This window comes from Aptenodytes forsteri, unplaced genomic scaffold (genome assembly GCF_000699145.1).
Source record: "Aptenodytes forsteri isolate BGI_AS27 unplaced genomic scaffold, ASM69914v1 Scaffold137, whole genome shotgun sequence".
Taxonomy (NCBI): domain Eukaryota; kingdom Metazoa; phylum Chordata; class Aves; order Sphenisciformes; family Spheniscidae; genus Aptenodytes; species Aptenodytes forsteri.
This window is the reverse complement of record NW_008796221.1, coordinates 4,610,335-4,630,027: the sequence shown is the minus strand read 5'-3', so window position 1 is coordinate 4,630,027 and position 19,693 is coordinate 4,610,335. Positions and strand designations below refer to the sequence as shown.

Here is a 19,693-nt window from a genome sequence, read left to right as displayed (position 1 = left end):
GATCATTGCTTTCTGACAAAAACCTGCTTTTATCTTCAAACGTATATAATTTTCTATTGCCTTTAAAAAAGACATTGTAGAAATCATCTAGATTTTATTTTCTTCACTCTTTATTATTGCATGTTATTTGTAATGGCTATTTTATAGATAGTATTGGGAGTCAGGATTTTTGCCTGACTTTTTTTGAGTTCCCAACTTACAAAGCCTCAGAAATCCTAATTTTTCAGAGGTTGGTAGAACAGTGTTACGAAACTGGCATTTTAAAATGTGTTTTTCTTGTTAGGTATTCAAAATGTGAGATACTTGAAATTACTAGTGAAATCAAAATCTTGGCCAAGTTGTATAATGAAATACTAATATTTGGAACTTTGATTTTATTGTTCGTGCTCACGGAGCTTCTGATAAGTGGAGTTCAAGGTGGCACCAAAACTGTCTGCATCTGCCTGGACTTTAAAAAAAAATAAAGGGGGATGGGGTGTATGTTCCTTTTGGTCAGTATTTCCTACAACTCTGTCAGTAGCAAAATTGATGAGACTTGTGTTTATTAGACATCAGAAAGCAAAACCTGCTCAAGTAAAATGTATATTTTAATACGAAATCTGAAGAATGACAGCATGAGCTCTAATATTAACATAATAACAGTGTCTTGTCATGCCTTTGAGGAATGATTCTCATCAAACACTGGTGGATGTATTGGTTTTGCTCTAGAGGATGTGCTGGCTTTTTTTTTGGGGGGGGGGCACTTTACATTTGTATTCTTACTAAAGCAAAGCTCTCTGTGAAACTTAGTTACAGCAGAGTTGCTGTAGTAGTTAAAGATGTAATTATTACTCTAGCTCCATTATGAGGATTGCAAATAACTGCAAGTTTGCCTGTATTTTTACCAAGCAAACAGAGGCAGGTTCAGTGGCAAAACAAAATTGGGTTCCTCATTCACTCACGAGCAATGTATTTGCGGGTATTCTTCTTTCTTTGCTATAAACACATTGTTGCTGTCAATGCACTGTTGAGCTGCAGGCATTTATTAAAAAAAATAAAGTTTGTAATAGAAGCCTCCAGTTCTGCCACCTCTGTATTGCCTTAAACAGAGCTCTGTGCAGATGAAGAGATCTGCCTCTGTACAGCACTAGGACCTGAATTACGGATATACAGAAAACTTAGCTTCTCTCTGTGACCTAATGTTATCTTATTTTGAAATAGTGATTCTTGGAGTTGATTATATGTTTTGATGTAGTTTGTGACATTTGGAAAATTGGGTGAGAGGATAATGGAGCTTTCTGTTTCATACATGTATTTGTATTACATACCTTTCTGGTCATTAGTGTTTCATTGTTTTTAAATACTATACATGCAAGTAAGCATCTCAGAGCTATGTGTTCTTTTTATGCTTATAGGCCAGTGATTTACTAGTAAATCACTATTTTTAGCAAGTTCTTAAATCCAAAACAGGACCCTCTTCTTGTTTGTCAGGGTTAGTATGAATGCAAGCCTTTCTTCAGGAGTCTGTAATAATTGCAGTCACTGTAACATCTCCCTTTCCTCTGAGCTTTTGCTGAAATTGATCTGCCCATCAACACACAGTGAACATGTTCTGAAGTACTTTAAAAAAAAAAATATTTATTTACGTATTTACATGTGCGAAAGATATGACTGAAACTTGATCATGATTGTTATTAAATCCGTCAGACAAGAGAAGAACGGAAAATGGAAGCTATCCTGCAAGCTTTTGCCAGACTAGAAAAAAGAGAAAAAAGAAGAGAACAGGCTTTGGAAAGAATCAGCACAGCAAAAACTGAGGTTAAATCAGAATGCAAGGAAGCACAGATTCTCAATGACGCTGAATTTATCCAGGTAATTACCTGGAACTTTTTTTTTAAAGCTAGCTTTTAACGTGGCATATTTTATTAGTTTGGATATGGAGCTGCACTTTAAGTTGTATGAAACACTTTTTTTCCTCTGAACTCAAATTTATTTGACCGAAATATGTATAGTTCTTTGACATTATATTATGTTTGCTCCTGATTTTTTTCAAGAAAATATGTATAGAATTCGTTTATGACAAATTTCAGTTACATTAGTTTATGCAAATGTGCACACCCACACCCTCCCCCAGCTGTATAATTCGTCTCTCTCTGAAGTTCAGGATGGGAGGTGTTTACCGATGCTGACTTTGGCCACAAGAGGTGGCTCTCCTTAGGCACCCTCTATAACCAGTGGAGAACAACTTGCTGCTTTAGTGGGTTATTCAGGAACAGATTATAATCCTTTCTTTTCTTTTAAAGGAAAGGAATTATTAAGGCGTAGTTTGCTCTGAATTCTTGCAGATGATACTTAAATGTTTCATAAACAATTTCTTACTCTGTTGTTGCTGGATGCTAGTATGCTTCTTACCTTGCGAATACTCCTACAGATTCTCAGTTCAGCTTGTGTCCCTCGATAATATGTCAGCATGCTGTTAAGTCACTTTTGTGAAAATGCTAAACACTTAGTAAACTATAAATTACAAAAAGGATATTGAACTGAAAGACATAAGCAGCTGATTTCTAGCTTATGGATGAATGATGGTGGTATGGCAGTTTTTACACAAATCTGTGGTGATCTGCTGCAGTGACTGGTGTCTGTGAATACTCTGCCAATGATATATCAGGTGCTTGGGAGGAAAATACAGGAAATGTTGTAGTTTACCTTGAAGAAGGATAGAAATACTCTCTCTGAAGTATTTTAGTTCTAACAACAAAAATGAGATAGAGGCTTTCTGGGCCTGTAAAGGAAGGGGGAACTGACATTTTGTTTTAAGAAAGATACGTAGCTTTACATGTGTGTGGGATCTGTTTACTAGACTTCTATTTTGTACCAGGAACCAGCAAAAGAAGAAACTGCCACCAAGCCTACCCCAGCCAAAGTTAATAGAGCTAAACAGAGAAAAAGCTTCTCACGAAGTAGAACTCACATTGGACAGCAACGTAGACGACACAGAACTGTCAGCATGTGTTCAGATATCCAGCCATCTTCTCCTGATGTGGAAGTAACTTCACAACACAATGAAACTGAGAATGCTGCACTGGTAGCTGAGCCTGAAACAGAAACTGTTGTTACAGAAATGGTTACTGAAACGGAAGCTCCAGCACTTAATAAATGCCCTACTAAGTATCCTAAAACAAAGAAGGTATGTCTCTTAAGGGATGGGGAGAAGAGGATGGACTTTAACAGAGTTATAAGAAATTATAGGCTGCTGCATCAGTATGCAACTATATATAGATTTTTTTTTTTTCTTAAATGTTGACTCATTTCTTTAAAAATCACCGTTACATAGCCACTCACTGGTAATAAATTAAGGGATTTTAAAAAGTATGTGTAACATCCATTGGTAGAAGTTATTTTGAATTTTAAAAGACTTCTAAAATACATCTTTCAGAACAATTTTGGAACAAATGTTTTCTAAGGGAAGTACTTTCTAAATGGACAGAAACAATATGCACAACCAAAACATAATTAAAGCTGTTAATTTAAAAGGGAAAAAAGGAAATACAAGTTGCCTTTCCTTCCTTTGTTCATCATATGCTTTAGAAGGCATTTTAATGGTAGCACACAGAATATCTGAAAGGAAATAATTAACTTCTAGTACTTCCGAGATGTCTGTTCTGAAGTGAATGGATTTAAACACTCAAAATTTATGTGCATGTTTGGAGGGGAGACTCTTTACTCTCTTTAGAGCTTTGTTTTTAAATTTTTTATTTGACTGCATTGCAAAGAGCTTGAAGAAATGCCACAATATTTAAAGACACTTGAAAAAATCTTAAATCTGCAAGTGTGAATAAAGCAGTAAAACTTTCTGCTTTAAAATTCTACAGACTGCATTAAAAAGTGACTTTTTTTTCAGTGCACTTTACAAGTTCTTCTGAAAATTTGTTTGGTGGAGGGGAAGGGGGAGGAAGTCATAGGTTGAAACTTCTTGTCAAATGAACAATAACAATTTCCAGATGGTTTTATCTTACTAGCAAACATACTTACTTATGTATATATTTTTTTTAAAAAAAAAAAGCACCTGAGTCATCCTGTAACAGTGCTTATTGCATCACTATTAAATTCTTGTCAGAGGGGAGACACAATCTTTCTTCCTTTTTTTGTGTTGCGTAGCAAAAAAGGAAGATATCTGAGAAGTCTGAATTTTACTGCACTTTTTTGCTGTTTCATAGTATTAAGGATAAATGTTTGTGAAATGTCTCATTGCATTGTACCCAGTGTCCCTTAAGTGAGGAGAAAGTCCTGCTTTAAAAAAGAATTAATAAATATAAATAGGTTTGTAAAAGATGAGCAATGTAAAATTAAATATATTATGATAATCTGTGTTAAAGCCTTAATATCATCATATTAATAATATTTAATGTGCTGGTTTTGCTTGTCCTTAACTTTGTTGAACCATTGTAAAATTTAGGAGGTTAGTTTCTCTGTTAATAGGAACTAAAATCCGTTTTTCAAAACCACTGAACTAGTTAGAAAAGAATACCTGTTTTTGACAAGTGTGCCTTAGTAAACATGTTGTAATTTAATACAACTACAATGGTGAAGAAGGTTCAAGGTGTCTGCCTGACACGTTGACTGAAGCACAGTCCTGACAGTACGGAAATCTGATGAGGAGTTGACTTAACTTTGTTCTATTAATGTTACATTATTTTCCCTCCACTTAGGTGCTCAGGCACAAGTTTAAAACTTGTCTTGCAATTCTGTTACTAAATTCATACCGTAACTACAGTTGATCTGGGCACTTGTATAGTACGTTCAGTGAGAATTAAATACGAAAGAACTAATTGTTAATTTACAAAAAAAAAAAACACTCCAAAACCGAACAAAAAACAAAGCCAAAACCCAAAAAGCAAAACCCCCAAAACTTTGGTATGTAGAGCAAATCTATACTGATTCCTTCTGCTGTCCCCGTTATTTCACTAAAACTGTCCTCATTTTGCCCTGTGTATTCTTAAACTTGCAGCCTGGAAACTAGCTGTTCTCTGGTTTGTGTAACAGTTGACTAGGTGAATAATTAGACTAAAAAAAATTCTAAAAGCCACTGATAAAAACCACTCACAAAACACTAATTTTTTTTTCTCTCTCTGTTTAGCACTTGGTCAGTGAATGGTTAAGTGAAAAGAGTGATAAAACAGGGAAGCCTACAGAAAGTCTATCAGAAAGGCCTCTACGCATAACTACCGACCCTGAAGTTCTGGCTACTCAACTGAATTCTTTACCAGGTCTCACTTACAGTCCACACGTATATTCAACTCCAAAGCACTATATTCGTTTTACTTCACCATTCCTTTCAGAAAAGAGGAGGAAAAAAGAACCTGTGGAAAACATTACTGGCTCTTGTAAGAAGGTAAAGCTTCCCTTCATTATGGTTCCCCATCCCGTATTAATTAAAAATAGGTCTGTATTTGCTACCACGAATTCAGGCAGAAAAAAGCTGGTTGGCAAACCAGTTCTGTCATGTGTAATGCGTTTTGAAACGTTTATCATTAAACTGTTAAAGTCACTGATTTGAACTTGTTTTATTACAGCGTTGGTTGAAGCAGGCTTTGGAAGAAGAAAATTCAACAATGATTGATAGATTTAATTCACCATCACAAGAGAGATCTAGAAGTCCAGCCATCAATGGTGAAAATAAAAGTCCTTTATTACTGAATGACAGCTGTTCCTTAACAGGTGAAGCTTTTACTAATACAGTGCATAAGAGCTATGTCACAGTAGTTCAGTGTGGAAGACCGTGGTTTTTAAAGTGATGAGTTAATAAAAATTCCAGGGTATTTGCACCATTTTCTGATACTTTCTTTGAAAGAAACGCTTAGTTGCTTAGTGGTTGGGATTTTTTCCCCCTTTAATGTATAACTGATACTAGATAAGTAACCACCATATCTCATAGTGCTTACAGTCAACAAAAGATTAATGTTTTTGAGTATGAATATTAAGAGGTTAGATTACAAATTTTACTAAAAAAAAACCCACCATATCTCATAGTGCTTACAGTCAACAAAAGATTAATGTTTTTGAGTATGAATATTAAGAGGTTAGATTACAAATTTGTTTTCCGTGCTGTTCTATATATTCAGAATTCCTTTTAAATTCAGTGTTGCACACAAGGGAGAAGCTGCATAGTCTTTTAGGCATAATACAAAATGGGAACATGCTAAAAATTAAACGCAGTTCTGTAAGGATATGGAGCATATCAGATGTCTCCTGTGTACAGTCCTGAACTTCGAATTTCCACTTTTTAGCTGAACAGTCTTAAGAATGCATAGAAGTCGACGTTTTCTGGAAACATAGACGGTTCTTCCCATCATCCTAGCACACAAATTTCAGTTACTGATATATCTGTAGGCTGTTAATTTATTTTTCAGGAAGTCTGTAGGCTGTTAAGAGTTCGTCTTTCAGGAAGCCTGCCCTTAAGAGGTTTTTGTAATCTTACTGATATTTTTAATGTGGAGATCATAATTCATTACATCAAGTACTTAAGCAACTGTAAGTGATTACTAGATGTAGATATCTTCTAGCTTTTTTTCTAATTTTAACATACAGATCTAACCACACCACTAAAAAAACGAAGACTGTATCAGCTGTTGGAGTCTGCCTTCTCAGAAACATCCACACCTACTCCTTCTCCGTATGCCACACCAACTCATGCTGACATCACTGCCTCCGAGCCATCATTGTTTGCTACTCCTCCTAGGGTAAAAACAGAAGATGAAGCTTGTAGAAATGGTTACAAACCCATATATTCGCCAGTTACTCCTGTAACGCCATGTATACATGGAAATACCATGCACTTTGAGGTGAGATTTTATAATGAATTTCATTGTGTTCAGAGAATGTGTTTACACGTTCTAGTGTAAATCAGTATTTGTACTCCTGCTACAAGGGCGTGTTTTATGTTTCTCCAGGCTAAACAAGAAATTGACTTGCAATTTCTTCTCATTTATTTAGAATATTTCCTCACCTGACAGTTCCCCAGAAATAAAAAGGCGAGCTTACAGTCAAGAGGTAAGGGTATTTGCCAAAACCTGCAAATGGTATCTTGATTGCACCTCTGTGGCTGCACTGTTCTTGGTAAATGCTTTTTACCAGCCACTGCAAGTTTCCTGGAATGTACAGGGTGGCTTCCCTGCAGGTTTTATTTGCTTATCGTTGTGTATTTCCACGTTACCTATTTCACTTTCTATTTTAAACTGATTTCTCTCTCCTCTTTTTCTGCATTGCTTAAAAATCCCGATGGCTGTTGTGGAAAGGAGTAACTACTGCAATTTATAGCTAAGAGCAGAAAAACAACACCTGAGCTTTTCAGGCTGTAGTTGGATTTAAATTAACATTTCTCCTTGTTACCAGCATCTCTTAATTGTTTTTGTTGAGCCTGATTATGCTCTGAGTGAGAGAGCAGAGCAGAAAGGTAATAAATGGGTTTGGGTGAATTAGTTTGGTGCAGCAAGGGCTGTTATGAGTGTGCCTGAGTACCTGCAGCCTGTCCCACTACAGCGCTGGAGCCGGTGGCCGGGCCGCTACAGGGCAGTGTGGCTCAAACAGGAGAGCTCCCACGGGGCCCTGTGGGCTGGCACGGGGGGTGAGGAACTGTTCCACAGTCACCTGGAGCTCGAATTTGGTGTGGTAATGAGAGGTGTAAACGTAATGGCACCTGAAAGGAATAGGTAAAAACAAGTAATGATAAAAGGATTGAGTGGGTTATGCTAAGGGAGGCTTTCACTTCCGGTGAGTCGTGTAAATGAACCCTCTGAGTATTCTCTGCTGGGAGCTAAGCTCATGTATGTATGGTTTCTCTAGGTCAAAATCTTAAATGTTGAAATACGAAAAATTTTTCATACAGTCATAGCTGTCAACTGAATTTAACAATTAACTTCTAAACTACTGTAACTGACTATTTTAACGTTTATCTGACTTGAAAAGAGGGGATTTACTTAACTTTCGCTTTGTAATACAAGTAATTTCAAAAGGATTCATGAAAACCTTAAAACACGTTGGTTTAGAAAAGATACTTCCAGCCATGGATATGTGCTGGATTTTTTCATGGTTAATATGGTTTCAAGAAGTACAAAAGTTAGTTTCTACTGGTTTTAATATTGTCTTAAAATTCTAAAGTGTCTTGGAAAAGCTTTTTCTCTTTTTTGTCGTCTTGAAATAAATGTTTTGACGCTGAGGATCCCTTTTATGTTGAATTGAAGCAAGTGCTTTGTAACTTCTTGGCCAGGGACTTGTTCCTGTTGAAGCTCCTCCCCTTCCTCTGCCAGTCATAAATAAAACCTGGTGTTTAAAGTTTATTTTGGCTCTGGTTAGTGTGCATTTTATTAAAATGCTTTTTACCTAATACATGGCAATAGTAGGAGTAAGTGGCTGTAGAACTGTCTCAAAAATAGATAAATTCATGGTACTGGAAGTACTCCCTCTTCAAGGCACAACTGAATGTCAGAATAGTTGCAGTGTTGTTGCAGTATGGAAAAATAGTTGACATGCCTTTTCTTCACGCAGGGATATGACAGAGCATCGATTCTAGCACTGAATTCTTTCAGAAATTCCAACCTGACAGAAATGGGCCTGCAAGAAATAAAGACTATTGGATATTCCAGTCCAAGGAATAGGACTGATGTCACACGGCAGTGTACTGGAGAAATGGAATCTGTGTCGGACCTCCAGATGGGACTCGAAGTAATTGAGCAAAGTGCACTGCATAAAAACCTGGAAGCCCCCACACATGATAGGACTGATTCAAACAGCCAATTAGAAACTGCTCATTGTGGACGGGGCACAATTTATTCTTCCTGGGTAAAAAGTCCCGACAGGACAGGTGTAAATTTCTCAATGAATTCTAATTTGAGGGACTTGACCCCTTCACATCAGTTGGAGGTAGGAGGTGGATTCAGAATAAGCGAGTCAAAGTGCCTGATTCAAGACGATGCTAGAGGCATGTTCATGGAAGCATCTGTTTTTTGTACTTCAGAAGATGGAATTGCATCTGGCTTTGGAAGGACTGTCAATAACGACAACTTGATGGATGGAAATTGCACACCCCAGAATCCTCCACAAAAGAAAAAGGTTGTAATTTTAAGAATCATTTGGTCTGTCTTATATAGTCTGCTAATGATATTTCTATAACAGAAAGAACCATAATATAATAAAAAACAACTGATGGCTCACCTTTAGATAATACAATGTAGTAGACATTATTCAGGGGAAATAATGAAGAGCAAAGAGTAAAGCTGCATACATATATTAGTAAATTTATTTTTTTCCAAGTAATAGATACAAATTCACTTTTATTTCATGAGTCTTAAATGAATTGCTCCATAAATAATTTCAGGTTTGAAAATGGTTGCTTATGCCACCAAGTATTACAATATTCTCCTACATAGAATATATACTAGCATCATAGAGATCATATGCTGTGAATATTTGTTATGAATTACTGCAAGAAATTGCACTAACATTTAGGATACTGAGACTTTAAAATTCCAGTTTTTGTATACTTAAGGTATCTTGGTTTCACTGTTAGAACTACACAGAAATCCTTAGTTCCAAGAAATCTTTTTCTTGGCTTAATTTCTTTTTTTTTATAAAACACTGTGTTTGAAAAATAAGTACAATCTAAATTTGGTACTCGCATGAAACAGTTCTTGTAGGTAAGTTGTGTGGTCATGAGCAACTCAAACCAGAACTAGAAGCTACCCTGCGTAACTGTCTCTGACTGCACGTTACTGTCAGGTTAGACTCCCTTTGCTCCTTGCAGAAAGGATGACAAACATGGAAGGCAATAGTCTCCAATGCAGCAGCTTGCTATTTCTGTCTCGTAACAGATTGTAGTAATTTTTCTTGTTTGAAAGATGATATTTATTTTCTTTATGGAAGTAATGATCTGGGGGGTGGGGGCATATTCTGTGTGTGTGGGTGCACAATGAGGTTCTGGGTTTTTTTGGTCCCATTATACCCCCTTGTACATGCCTGCTCCCCTGTGCTCTGGGGGCATCCTGCTAGGGAGCACTCATGATTCTTCCTTCAGAAGTTCTCCACCAGAACTGGATTTTTGTTTACTTTGCTTCAAACTGAGACGTAACTGAAGCAAGATAGTAGGAGCTCTGTTCTTACCTGGTCCTGAATTTTATACCTCCCATGCGTGTTACCGTAGCCCTGCTGTTTTGGCAAAGCCAAAAAAACATAAAAGAAGCAAAAAAATTCTGTAGCTTCACATTCTTCTTCTTTGTCTGAAGGTTAAATTAATTTCTTTTTAAATCCCAGCAACACTTAGTGCTTCAGTAACCCTCTCCCCCTTCTCTTGCTGACAAGGATTCTTCCAGGTTGTTACTGCTGAGGGCTTATGCTACACTAATCCCTAAATGCAAAAAGGTGTGGCTTCCCCCTGTCTAAAAGTCTCAGTTGGAAGAAACAACCAGAGAAGATTGTAGCTGTACCCCTGAAAGGATGGGGGTTAGGCTTTCCAAGGACACACAAAAAAAGGCAGCCTTTTACAGTGTAAAAAGCGGGGGGGAATATCTCGCCTAAGGAGAAGGTGAGAATTTAGGAATTTTCTCGGAGAATAATAGAAGCCTTTCCCTAGGATCATGTAAGACATGAATGTCCTTATGCAGTTGCTAAAGGAGGTGTTTACATATTTCAACATTTCTGTGGGCATTTGCTCCTCTATTTTTTTCTCACCATTGTACAAGTTCATCCCATTTCAATACAGTCCTGTATGTAGTGGCCACGCTGCATAGATTTCATCCATTCTTAACGCTGAAGCTTTCTTTAAAGCAATATTATTCAAGGGAACCCTGTCATGTGATGTGGAAATAACAGAAATTGTTTCAAAGCAAGATCCAGTTCTTAACCTAAACTTTATTTTATGAAAAATATTTTCAACTTTTCTTACCCTGACACATAGATGAGCCTTTAACGGATAGAACTGTTTAAAAACAAACAAACAAAACCTCAGGACTGCAAAGAAAGCAGGCTGCCTTGGTTTCTCTCTCTGCGTAGAAATGGATGTCTGCTTTTATTGAGGACTAAGCCAGTTAAACATCTTTTTTCATTATTGCACTTCAGTTTCTTGTTTTGGATGCTATATGGTTCAGAGCAGGTGGCTGATAAAGAAAAGATACAAACACATTAAATGTCATTTCCACCAAACTAGTTTCCTTACGGAATAAAGTAGGTCTGAAGGTCAGTATTTCAGCTTTCTGCTTCAAATCCTGAAGATAGATAGTGAAAACATGAAAATTTATTTTTCTCACTGAAGGTCCAACATTCAAAGGGTTTTCTATTCTATGGAAGCTTCTGTGTAGTGATTTTTATATACATATATATAAAAGTAGAAACAGCTCTTCCCTTCACGCGTTGTTTTTGGTAATAAACTTTACTTGGAATTTAGCATTAAAATATGTTCTTAATCAGTCTGTTTTAGAGCGCAGTAAAGACACAAGTTCAAAATAAACTGGGAAAAGAATGAAAGTTTAAGTTGTGAATTCTGTATGTTCAGAAAAATGTATGAAGAGCTTAGAGAATCCTTTGATTTATGCAGTAGAGTGAAGCAGAAATGTGGTGGGTTTTCCTTACGAGGGAGTAAGACTGAGAGCAGGATGTGACATCTCTTAAAATTGGCTTTAGTGTATCAATATACTCTTACTAATGCTGCAGTTCCAGGAAAAACTGTAAAGTCCCTTGTAGCTTCAACCAACAGTATGACTTCAGCAGTGAATCTTTTGCTGATCTGCATCATCTTTTGTTTCTTCCCTGAGGCAAAATGCATACTTCCTTCTCTTGGCAGAAGCTTTTCTTTACATCGTCCTTATAGTCATTAGTTGCTCAGTACTCTGTAAATTCACTGCAGGTGTGGTGAAATAGCTTCAATTATCTATCCCCATTTTCTTTTAGAACCAAGTAAATGGTATGTCTTACTGAAAGAATACGTTTAATCGGAAGTGTCAGAAAGGAAACAAGTAAACTTCCCTTCTAATGTTTGGTTTGGTTCTTTTGTTTTCTCCATAGGTATCCTTATTAGAATACCGTAAGAGACAACGAGAAGCTAGAAAAAGTGGCTCAAAGACAGAAAACTTCCCCCTGGTTACTGTATCTCCTCATGCTGCTGGTGGAGGAAATATAAGTGGTAACAACGGTGCTAATGATGGGTATAACAACAGTGGTGAAAATGGGGAGCAAACTGATAATGCTGCAAGCCTACCTTTACCACTGCCAACTACTGTTTATAATGCAGCTCCAGAAGAGACTGGCAACAACTGTGCAATTAAGGAATCTTCTGCCAGTGAGAAGAATGAACCAGAAGTTCAGTGGTAAGCCACGGAACTATAGGACTAAAGTGCTGAAGAATTATTTACTTAATTCTAAGTCTTTTCTATTTGAAGTCTAGTTTTCATTGATAAGGGTACAGTTGCAGATTACTGATTGGAAGCCCTTCTTTCAGATTAGCAAAAGAATTGTCTTACCTCTTTCCTCAAAGTATAGCAGATACCTCATAAAGATTAGAATGTATGGAAAATTACCCATAAGATACCAGTTACCTTATTTTCATTCTCCTTTGCTTTTTTATTTTCTAAGAGCAAAACAGGTATTGGTTTGAGCAAGACAAGTTGTCTAGTTCTGTAGATTATAAAATTGCGTTGCAAATGTGTAGAAAATGGCATCGGTGAGTGCTTGCTGAGGTGTGTGGAGGAGGGAGCAGCAGCAGGATGGAGAGGATGCTGTAATGGCTGTGAGAGATTTGAGTCCGATTCTCAGTATGACCTTGCCTCTGCACACATGTCCTTGTATCTCCACTGCTTCGTCTGTGGGCTGAGGAGAGTATTTTTCATCTTAAATCTCAAAACTTTTCCAAAAGTACTGTAGGGAAGAAGGGTGGAACAGGAGAATAATCTGTATTGATTAGCAAAAGCTTCTAGAAGACTTTAGGAAGTCTGTTTTTCAGTGATTTGGCTGGAGTGTGTTTGTGGTGTTTGCTGTTGCTTAAGTGCAATGTGCAGGGCTGCATGCAGTCTGCCTAATGGTTCTTTCTGCTCAGGTGGAGATTATGTGGTGATACTTGCATCATTGTTTATGGTCATTAAATGGTTCCCCTGTGTGCAGACCATATGCGCTGTTGGATGCCATGCCAGACTCCAACAACCAAAAATTCCGGGGAGAGATACAGTGTGAAGGGCGATGAGAGAGAATGACTTCAGTCTGTATAAACATTGTACAACATTTTCCACTACATTTTTGGTAACCTTAAGGTAGATGGTCAGCTGTGGTGACGCTGTCTCCAAAATGTTACTAGCACAAAATAAACCCTGCAGATGTTCTTTATGCTGTAGTGAAGGCCTAACAGTGTTGGGGATGAACATGGGCTGAGGAGTTGAACATCCTTCTGCTCAGATGCTCCAGCTATTCCAGAATAGAAGGATTTTGTAGAGCCAATTGAAGGGAGAACTAAGTGCAGTCTTCAGAGTTTCACTGAAAGGGGGCTGAAAGTTGACTGTGCAGAAACAAGTGTACGATATTGTAAGCAAAGAACATGGAAAACAGGCTAAACAGGGAAGAACTTATCAGTAAGTTTTTGCAGTAATGCTGCAGACAGCACCAAAATTTATTTTGGTACAACAGTATTGTAGAGTAATGCCGCATGTTCTTGCCTGAAAGAAAAATTGAGTTTTGTAGAGTGCTGTCATTTATGTTCTTGATCAGATTGTGATTGTCAGATGTAATTGATTTTAAGAGAGAAGAGATGACTGTCGTTTCATACCCACTATCTGGCAAGTTAAATGTAGAAGCTTAAACAGATATATTTGTGGTCGTGCAGTATTTACAACTATGGATCCACTATTAAAGAGCAAATTCTTTAAAAAAAAAAAGTTATTTTTTTTAAAATGAAAAAGACCATTTCCAGCTTTGGAAGAAGACCGTTTTCTACAAATGGAGAGTATGAAGCAGTACCTGCAACCTTTATTTTTTGAAGTGTAGTTTTTGACTTTTCAACCGTTTAGAAAAAGAAAAAAAACCCACAGATCTACAGCTGCTGTTTCCATATTAAGAGAAATTGTCAGTTCTTGTAATGTAACACAGTTGCAGGAAATCAGTATATTTAAAGTGGGAGAAAATAGATACAAAATACTTAACGAATCACATTCCTTATGTACAACCACTTATTTGGCTCTTACATGTAGTCAACACTGTAAACTTTCTCTGACCCAGTATTTGCATATACATTGTCCTAAATTTGGCCCGTGGGAGTACATCCTCTTAAACTTAAAACGTGCTTCTCTCTTCCAGGACTGCATCAACCTCTGTGGAGCAAGTGAGAGAACGAAGTTATCAGAGAGCTTTACTTCTCAGTGATCATAGGAAAGACAAGGACAGTGGTGAGTTCATTTATCGTGTTGAAGGTAGATAAATCTAACCAGTTCCCCCATGGTAGTCCGTAATCATTCTAATATTATGTTTGGGTCTGCTTCATCTGTAGGGGGAGAATCACCCTGTAGCCCATGCTCACCGTCTCATGTTCAGTCTCCACCTTCATCTCATTCAAATCTCATTTCCCAGTTGCAGCTTAAAGTCCCTTCTTTCACTGAATTTATGGAAGGTCAGTAAGCAGATGACCTTGTATGACACTTGACATATCGAATAGTCTCTTACAACAACTTGTAATAGCTCTTTTAAAGTCAAATATAAAGTGCTTAGCGATCTTTGCAAAGGACTTGATTTCCCCCCTCTTATATTTCTCTCTGCTTTATATCTGTAGAACCCGATGCTGAAAATCCAGAGCCTGCTTCTGAATGTCCATCCCCAGATACTTCACAAAAGACTTGTAAGAGTCCGTCAAAAGCAAGCAAGGTAATGCACAGTGTATGCAGGTGCCTATGGGTTGGCGCGTGTTGTATAATATGCATATGAATACATACATACATCCCTGATTTATCTTAAAAAAAAAAGTTAATCTCATTATTTACTACTTAGATGAACATGTATGTATGTAGCCTATCTGTGCAGTAATTTAACATAGGTAAACATCTGTGAGAGTATTTGTGGTAGTCCATACATGCTAAAAAGTTGGTTTACGTTCTGTTCTTTCAGTAGCTGTACCTATTTACGTATGATCTTGCATTCTGTAGACACAGAAGAGATGGTATCAGTGGATTCAGTATCACCGCAGTTCTGCAGGGTGAATGCTGAAGAACTGGCAGTCAGAACTGACAGTAGTAACGTGATTTACGTACTTCTCACCTTAACAGGAGTTTGCTCTTGCCATGTCAGGGTTTGGCACTGTTTGTCAGTAGAGGTACTGGTACGGAGAAAGATGTTGAGTGGCTGCCTGTACAGTATGAAATGAAGTAATTCAGGTTGTAATGTTTAGTCTCTCTGCTTGCACTATGCCAGTTTTAAAACGTTAAATCATTCTAAAAATGGCTTTAGTTTTGTAAATGGTCTTGTCTGGAATTATTTCTTTCAGACTCAGAAGTCTAAAACTTTTAACAAATAACAGATTCTGGCTTTGACCTGACGGGTCATATTTCTGTTACTACTTTAAAATACACTTGCTAGTCTTTGACTCTCAAGAATGATTGATACATACTTGCTAAAAATAGCATCGTGCTAAGTTTAAGCTTTCTACTGTCGCTGTTTTTCTTGCACCAAATATATATCCTGTGCCTCAACACTTTTTTTCCCCACCATCAGGGGGAGAGAACAATATTCTGAGTTCTTTTCGTTCTAACACATGCGTAGTCAAGTTTTGAATGCTTTGCACTGACTGACTGACTTTCATTCTAGCCCTCTTCACCGAGTCCTGTAGTTTCAACACAGTCACTTGGGAAAACACCCACAAAACCAGACTCGCACTGGGAAACTGCAGCTAATGCACCCGAGGCCGAATGTGCGAATCATCCAAAATCCGAGCTGCAACAAAAACAGCTGACAAACAACGTCCAAGCACTTTCAAAAAATCATCCATCTCAATCACATCTGCGCAGTTCTGCTGAGCAACTTTCACATTCACAGAAGGTGCCTTCCGCACCTTTGAAGCTGCATTGCCCCCCTTCGCCTCATGTAGAAAATCCTCCAAAGCCCTCTACCCCTCACGCGCCTGTGCAGCATGGTTATCTTTCACCAAAGCCTCATTCACAGCAGCTGGGATCTCCATACAGACCTCACCATCCACAGTCACCTCAAGTTGGAACGCCCCAGAGGGAAACACACCGAAACTTCTATCCGGCAGCACCAACCCTTCAGCCTAGTAATCAGCAGCAGGCTAGCGGACCCCTCTTTACTCAGACAACTTCAGGACAATCTTCAGCTTCTTACAGCCAGTTTAACCAACAAAATTTGAACAGCTCTGCACCACCTCCCCCGCCCCCCCCACCCCCTTCTTCTACTTACTATCAAAACCAGCAGCCTTCTGGAAACTTTCAGAGTTATAGTCAGCTGAAGGGCAGCATACCCCAACAGACTGTGTTTTCATCTGGACCAAATCAAGCACTTCCTGGCACTGCGGGTCAGCAAACCGTGCCGGGACACCATGTAACTGCAGGGCATTTTTTGCCGTCTCCAAACCCCAGTATTCATCACCAGGCATCGGCGTCTGCTGCTCCACCTCCTCCTCCGCCACCACCTGCTCCAGGACCTCACCTTGTACAGCAGCAAAGTACTCATCAGCAGCACTCTGTAGCACACGTTGTCGGTCCAGTTCATGCTGTGGCAGTAGCTCCTGGATCGCACATTCATTCTCAAGCTGCTGGTCACCATTTGCCACCGCCGCCTCCGCCACCAGGTCCTCTCCCCCACCACCAACCTCCCCATCCTTCAACTGGACACCAAGGTTTGCAAGCACAACACCAGCATGTTGTAAACTCTGCACCTCCCCCCCCTCCACCCCCACCCTCCAGCGTTATAGGCTCGGGGCACCACCCAGCATCAGCACAAGGGTTACACCACCCATCTCATCAAGGACCCCCCCATTTTCCTTCAAATGCTCACACGAGCGTGTCCTCCTATTCCTCACAAGCCCCGCATCACACAACGTTAGGACCTGGACCTCAACATCAGCCTGCTGGAACAGGACCTCATTGCCCACTCCCTGGTCAGGGTCCTCACATCCAACCTCAAGGACCAAACAGTATTGCAACACCTACTGCTTCGGGGTTCTGCCCTCACCCTGGCTCTGTAACCCTTCCCCACGGAGTGCAGGGGCCGCAGCAGGCGTCCCCGGTGCCTGGACAGATCCCCATTCACAGAGCACAGGTGCCGCCCACTTTTCAGAACAATTACCATGGTTCAGGGTGGCACTAAAACGGATCCCTTTAATCCTAAACATTTTTAAAATGTTCTGTAATATAAACTGTGTATATTTCATATGTACCTATTCAAGGTACTTTTTAAAGCTTGTACATGATACTTTGTATAAAAGCAAACACCAGTGCTCTTTCATTGTATTCTTTCCATTTTTTGCTTTTTAAAATTCCTGAAAATGTGCTGTTAAGCCAGTATTAGGTATTTCTTTTTATTTTGTAAGTGAACATTCCAGCTGTTTTTTCTGGCAGTAGGTTTGATGCTGCATAATCTTTAAAATTTTATTGTTGCAGTTAAATTCATTTAGTGAATGTTTTCTATATTACTTTTATACATATGTAATTAAATAAGTACACAGGCTAAGTGATGGCACTAACAATTTTTTTTTTTCATTTTCTTCTGTCAACAGTTCTTTGTGTGCATAGAGATAGAAAACAATGCAATACAAATTTTTATAGTTTTGGTGTGGACATGGCTTTTTGTTTCATCAGTTATTTGCAGAAAATGTAATTTAATGTATAGACTGTTTCTAATGTCTCCAAGTGCTGTAAATACTGTATTTCTTTTGCTTGTAAAATTGCTTGAAGCTTCTTTCATTTGATATAGTATTGTATATAATAAGTCTCTTTTGCAAAAAAAAAAAAAAAAGTGTGATCTTTGTGAAAGTAGTACAGTATACGATCTTTAATTTTTTTTTAATATACTGTCACATTGCAGCACTGGTTGGGCATTTTAATTCATGTTAATAAATCACAACTCTGTCAGTTTTAAGTGCTTGTCCTGAAAGGGTGGTATGTCTTCAGGGAAGTGGCCTTACGTATGTAAAAGAAACACCTGCTCTGGTCACTGTGAGGCTGTTCACTTCCCTGCAGTGTCCAGCTGTGGATTTACTGCTGTAGCACAGACAGATGTGCAACTGGCTGTAGGAAGGGGGTTTGTTCATTTCCCCTGCTGAGTCTAGAGGTGAGGAAGAGAAGAATGGCTCCGAGCCCAGCAGCATCTTGTGCCGGCTTACTGGTGGGTTAAGCAGCGGGTGGTGTGTTACACGGAGTATTTGTATACCCGTACCATTGGGCGCTGGAGCTGTATCGGGAACATCATTCCGACCATGGGTGCAGATGGCAGTACCACCGGCACACGGCAGTACGTACCCATTTTCCTCCTCTAGCGGATCGTCAGGCCCTCCTGTCAGTGCAGTATGTGCGGACCAAGACTGTGTCAGACTTGCCAGAAAGCTTAAAGATAAGCGAAGTGGTGTTTGTAATGCAGCCTTTCTCATTGCTGCCCACCCACTGCGCAGCTTCCCTCATCAAGGGAGAGCCGAGTGAGTGCTGCTAAAATGGGGTGCGGAATGTTACAAACTGTATAGTAGTATTTATTTTTATTAAAGGAGGTAAGTAATTTATGCCTGCTGCTGAAGAGCAGCAGCTAAGATGGTGCTGTTGCACTTATCAGGTGCAGAGTTATTCCATAATTGGCGTGTGACAGTGTCCTTACATCTTGGCAGTGACTGCTCTAAGTTCTGCTCACACCACAGGACTGTGCTCGAAGGCTCTACCCCAGAACCAGAGAAGAAAACCAGTGTGCAAGAAAACCTGAAACGGGATAGGATGGGAAGTTCCTACTCGCTGAAAAAGAGGTGGTGATTCTTTCTTTTTATCATGTAGGAAAAAAATTGGGGCTGCTTTAAATTGTAATTTGCCTGTAATGACTGAAAAATTCTATTAGTAAAAGTAGTACACCAGAAATACTTTCCTGAACAACTGCTGGCTACACAAAACACACTGGAAGACAAGAGTTTTGCAGTAGCACACAGAAGAACAGGATTAGGCCGTCAACACCAGCAGCAACATCAGCCCAACCCACCCTATGTCACTGCCCAGGCACCGATTTTGAAAAAAACCTGCATCACCCCCCTGAGCCCACAGTTCCAATCTGGTGGTCCCGACCCTCTTCCAAGTAGATCGTTACATCATCTCAAATGTAAGAGAGTACGTAAAATACACACTGTATGTGGTGAGGTCTTAGAGCAGCGTAAGGAGGGGACATGCTGGATTGCAGGACAGGACTGGTACTATGCAAGCTTCCGTAAGCTGTGTTGTATTGCCGTGGCCAAGCAAAGGGCAGAGGTACGCTGGTGCTGTAAGCTTAACTCGCCTTGTGTGGCTTGCGTTTGAACCGGCACTTCATTCACATGCTAATATTTTCTATGTATTCAAGAACAAACTTCTAATTAGTTGCAGCAACTAGGCACTACTAGTGGCTACTCCAGGTGTGAAGCTGAACATAATTTTTACCTCTAGCTCTGGAGTCCATTGTGGCATCATCCTTCCCTCCGGTGTCGTCTTTGCGGCTGTTAAAAGCGGTTCCAGTGTGA

General features: G+C 39.1%; 1 protein-coding gene across 5 annotated transcripts in view; it reads left to right on the top strand.

Moving 5' to 3' along the window:
• Positions 1-18,086, top strand: part of KMT2E (lysine methyltransferase 2E) — a 65,481-nt gene extending 47,395 nt beyond the window's left edge. For 3 of the 5 annotated variants that reach the window (XM_009289053.2, XM_009289050.2, XM_009289055.2), the window contains 12 exons: positions 1,687-1,851; positions 2,858-3,166; positions 5,117-5,371; positions 5,553-5,697; positions 6,568-6,821; positions 6,973-7,029; positions 8,524-9,087; positions 12,031-12,332; positions 14,305-14,393; positions 14,495-14,614; positions 14,774-14,865; positions 15,802-18,086. In XM_009289053.2, the coding sequence (XP_009287328.1) occupies positions 1,687-1,851; positions 2,858-3,166; positions 5,117-5,371; positions 5,553-5,697; positions 6,568-6,821; positions 6,973-7,029; positions 8,524-9,087; positions 12,031-12,332; positions 14,305-14,393; positions 14,495-14,614; positions 14,774-14,865; positions 15,802-17,316 (3,867 nt within the window). In that variant the 3' untranslated portion in view covers positions 17,317-18,086. Of the gene's footprint in view, positions 1-1,686; positions 1,852-2,857; positions 3,167-5,116; positions 5,372-5,552; positions 5,698-6,567; positions 6,822-6,972; positions 7,030-8,523; positions 9,088-12,030; positions 12,333-14,304; positions 14,394-14,494; positions 14,615-14,773; positions 14,866-15,143; positions 15,231-15,801 lie in introns of all 5 variants that reach the window. The other 2 variants (XM_019474590.1, XM_009289056.2) reach the window with 2 other exon arrangements.
• Positions 18,087-19,693: the final 1,607 nt, after the last annotated feature.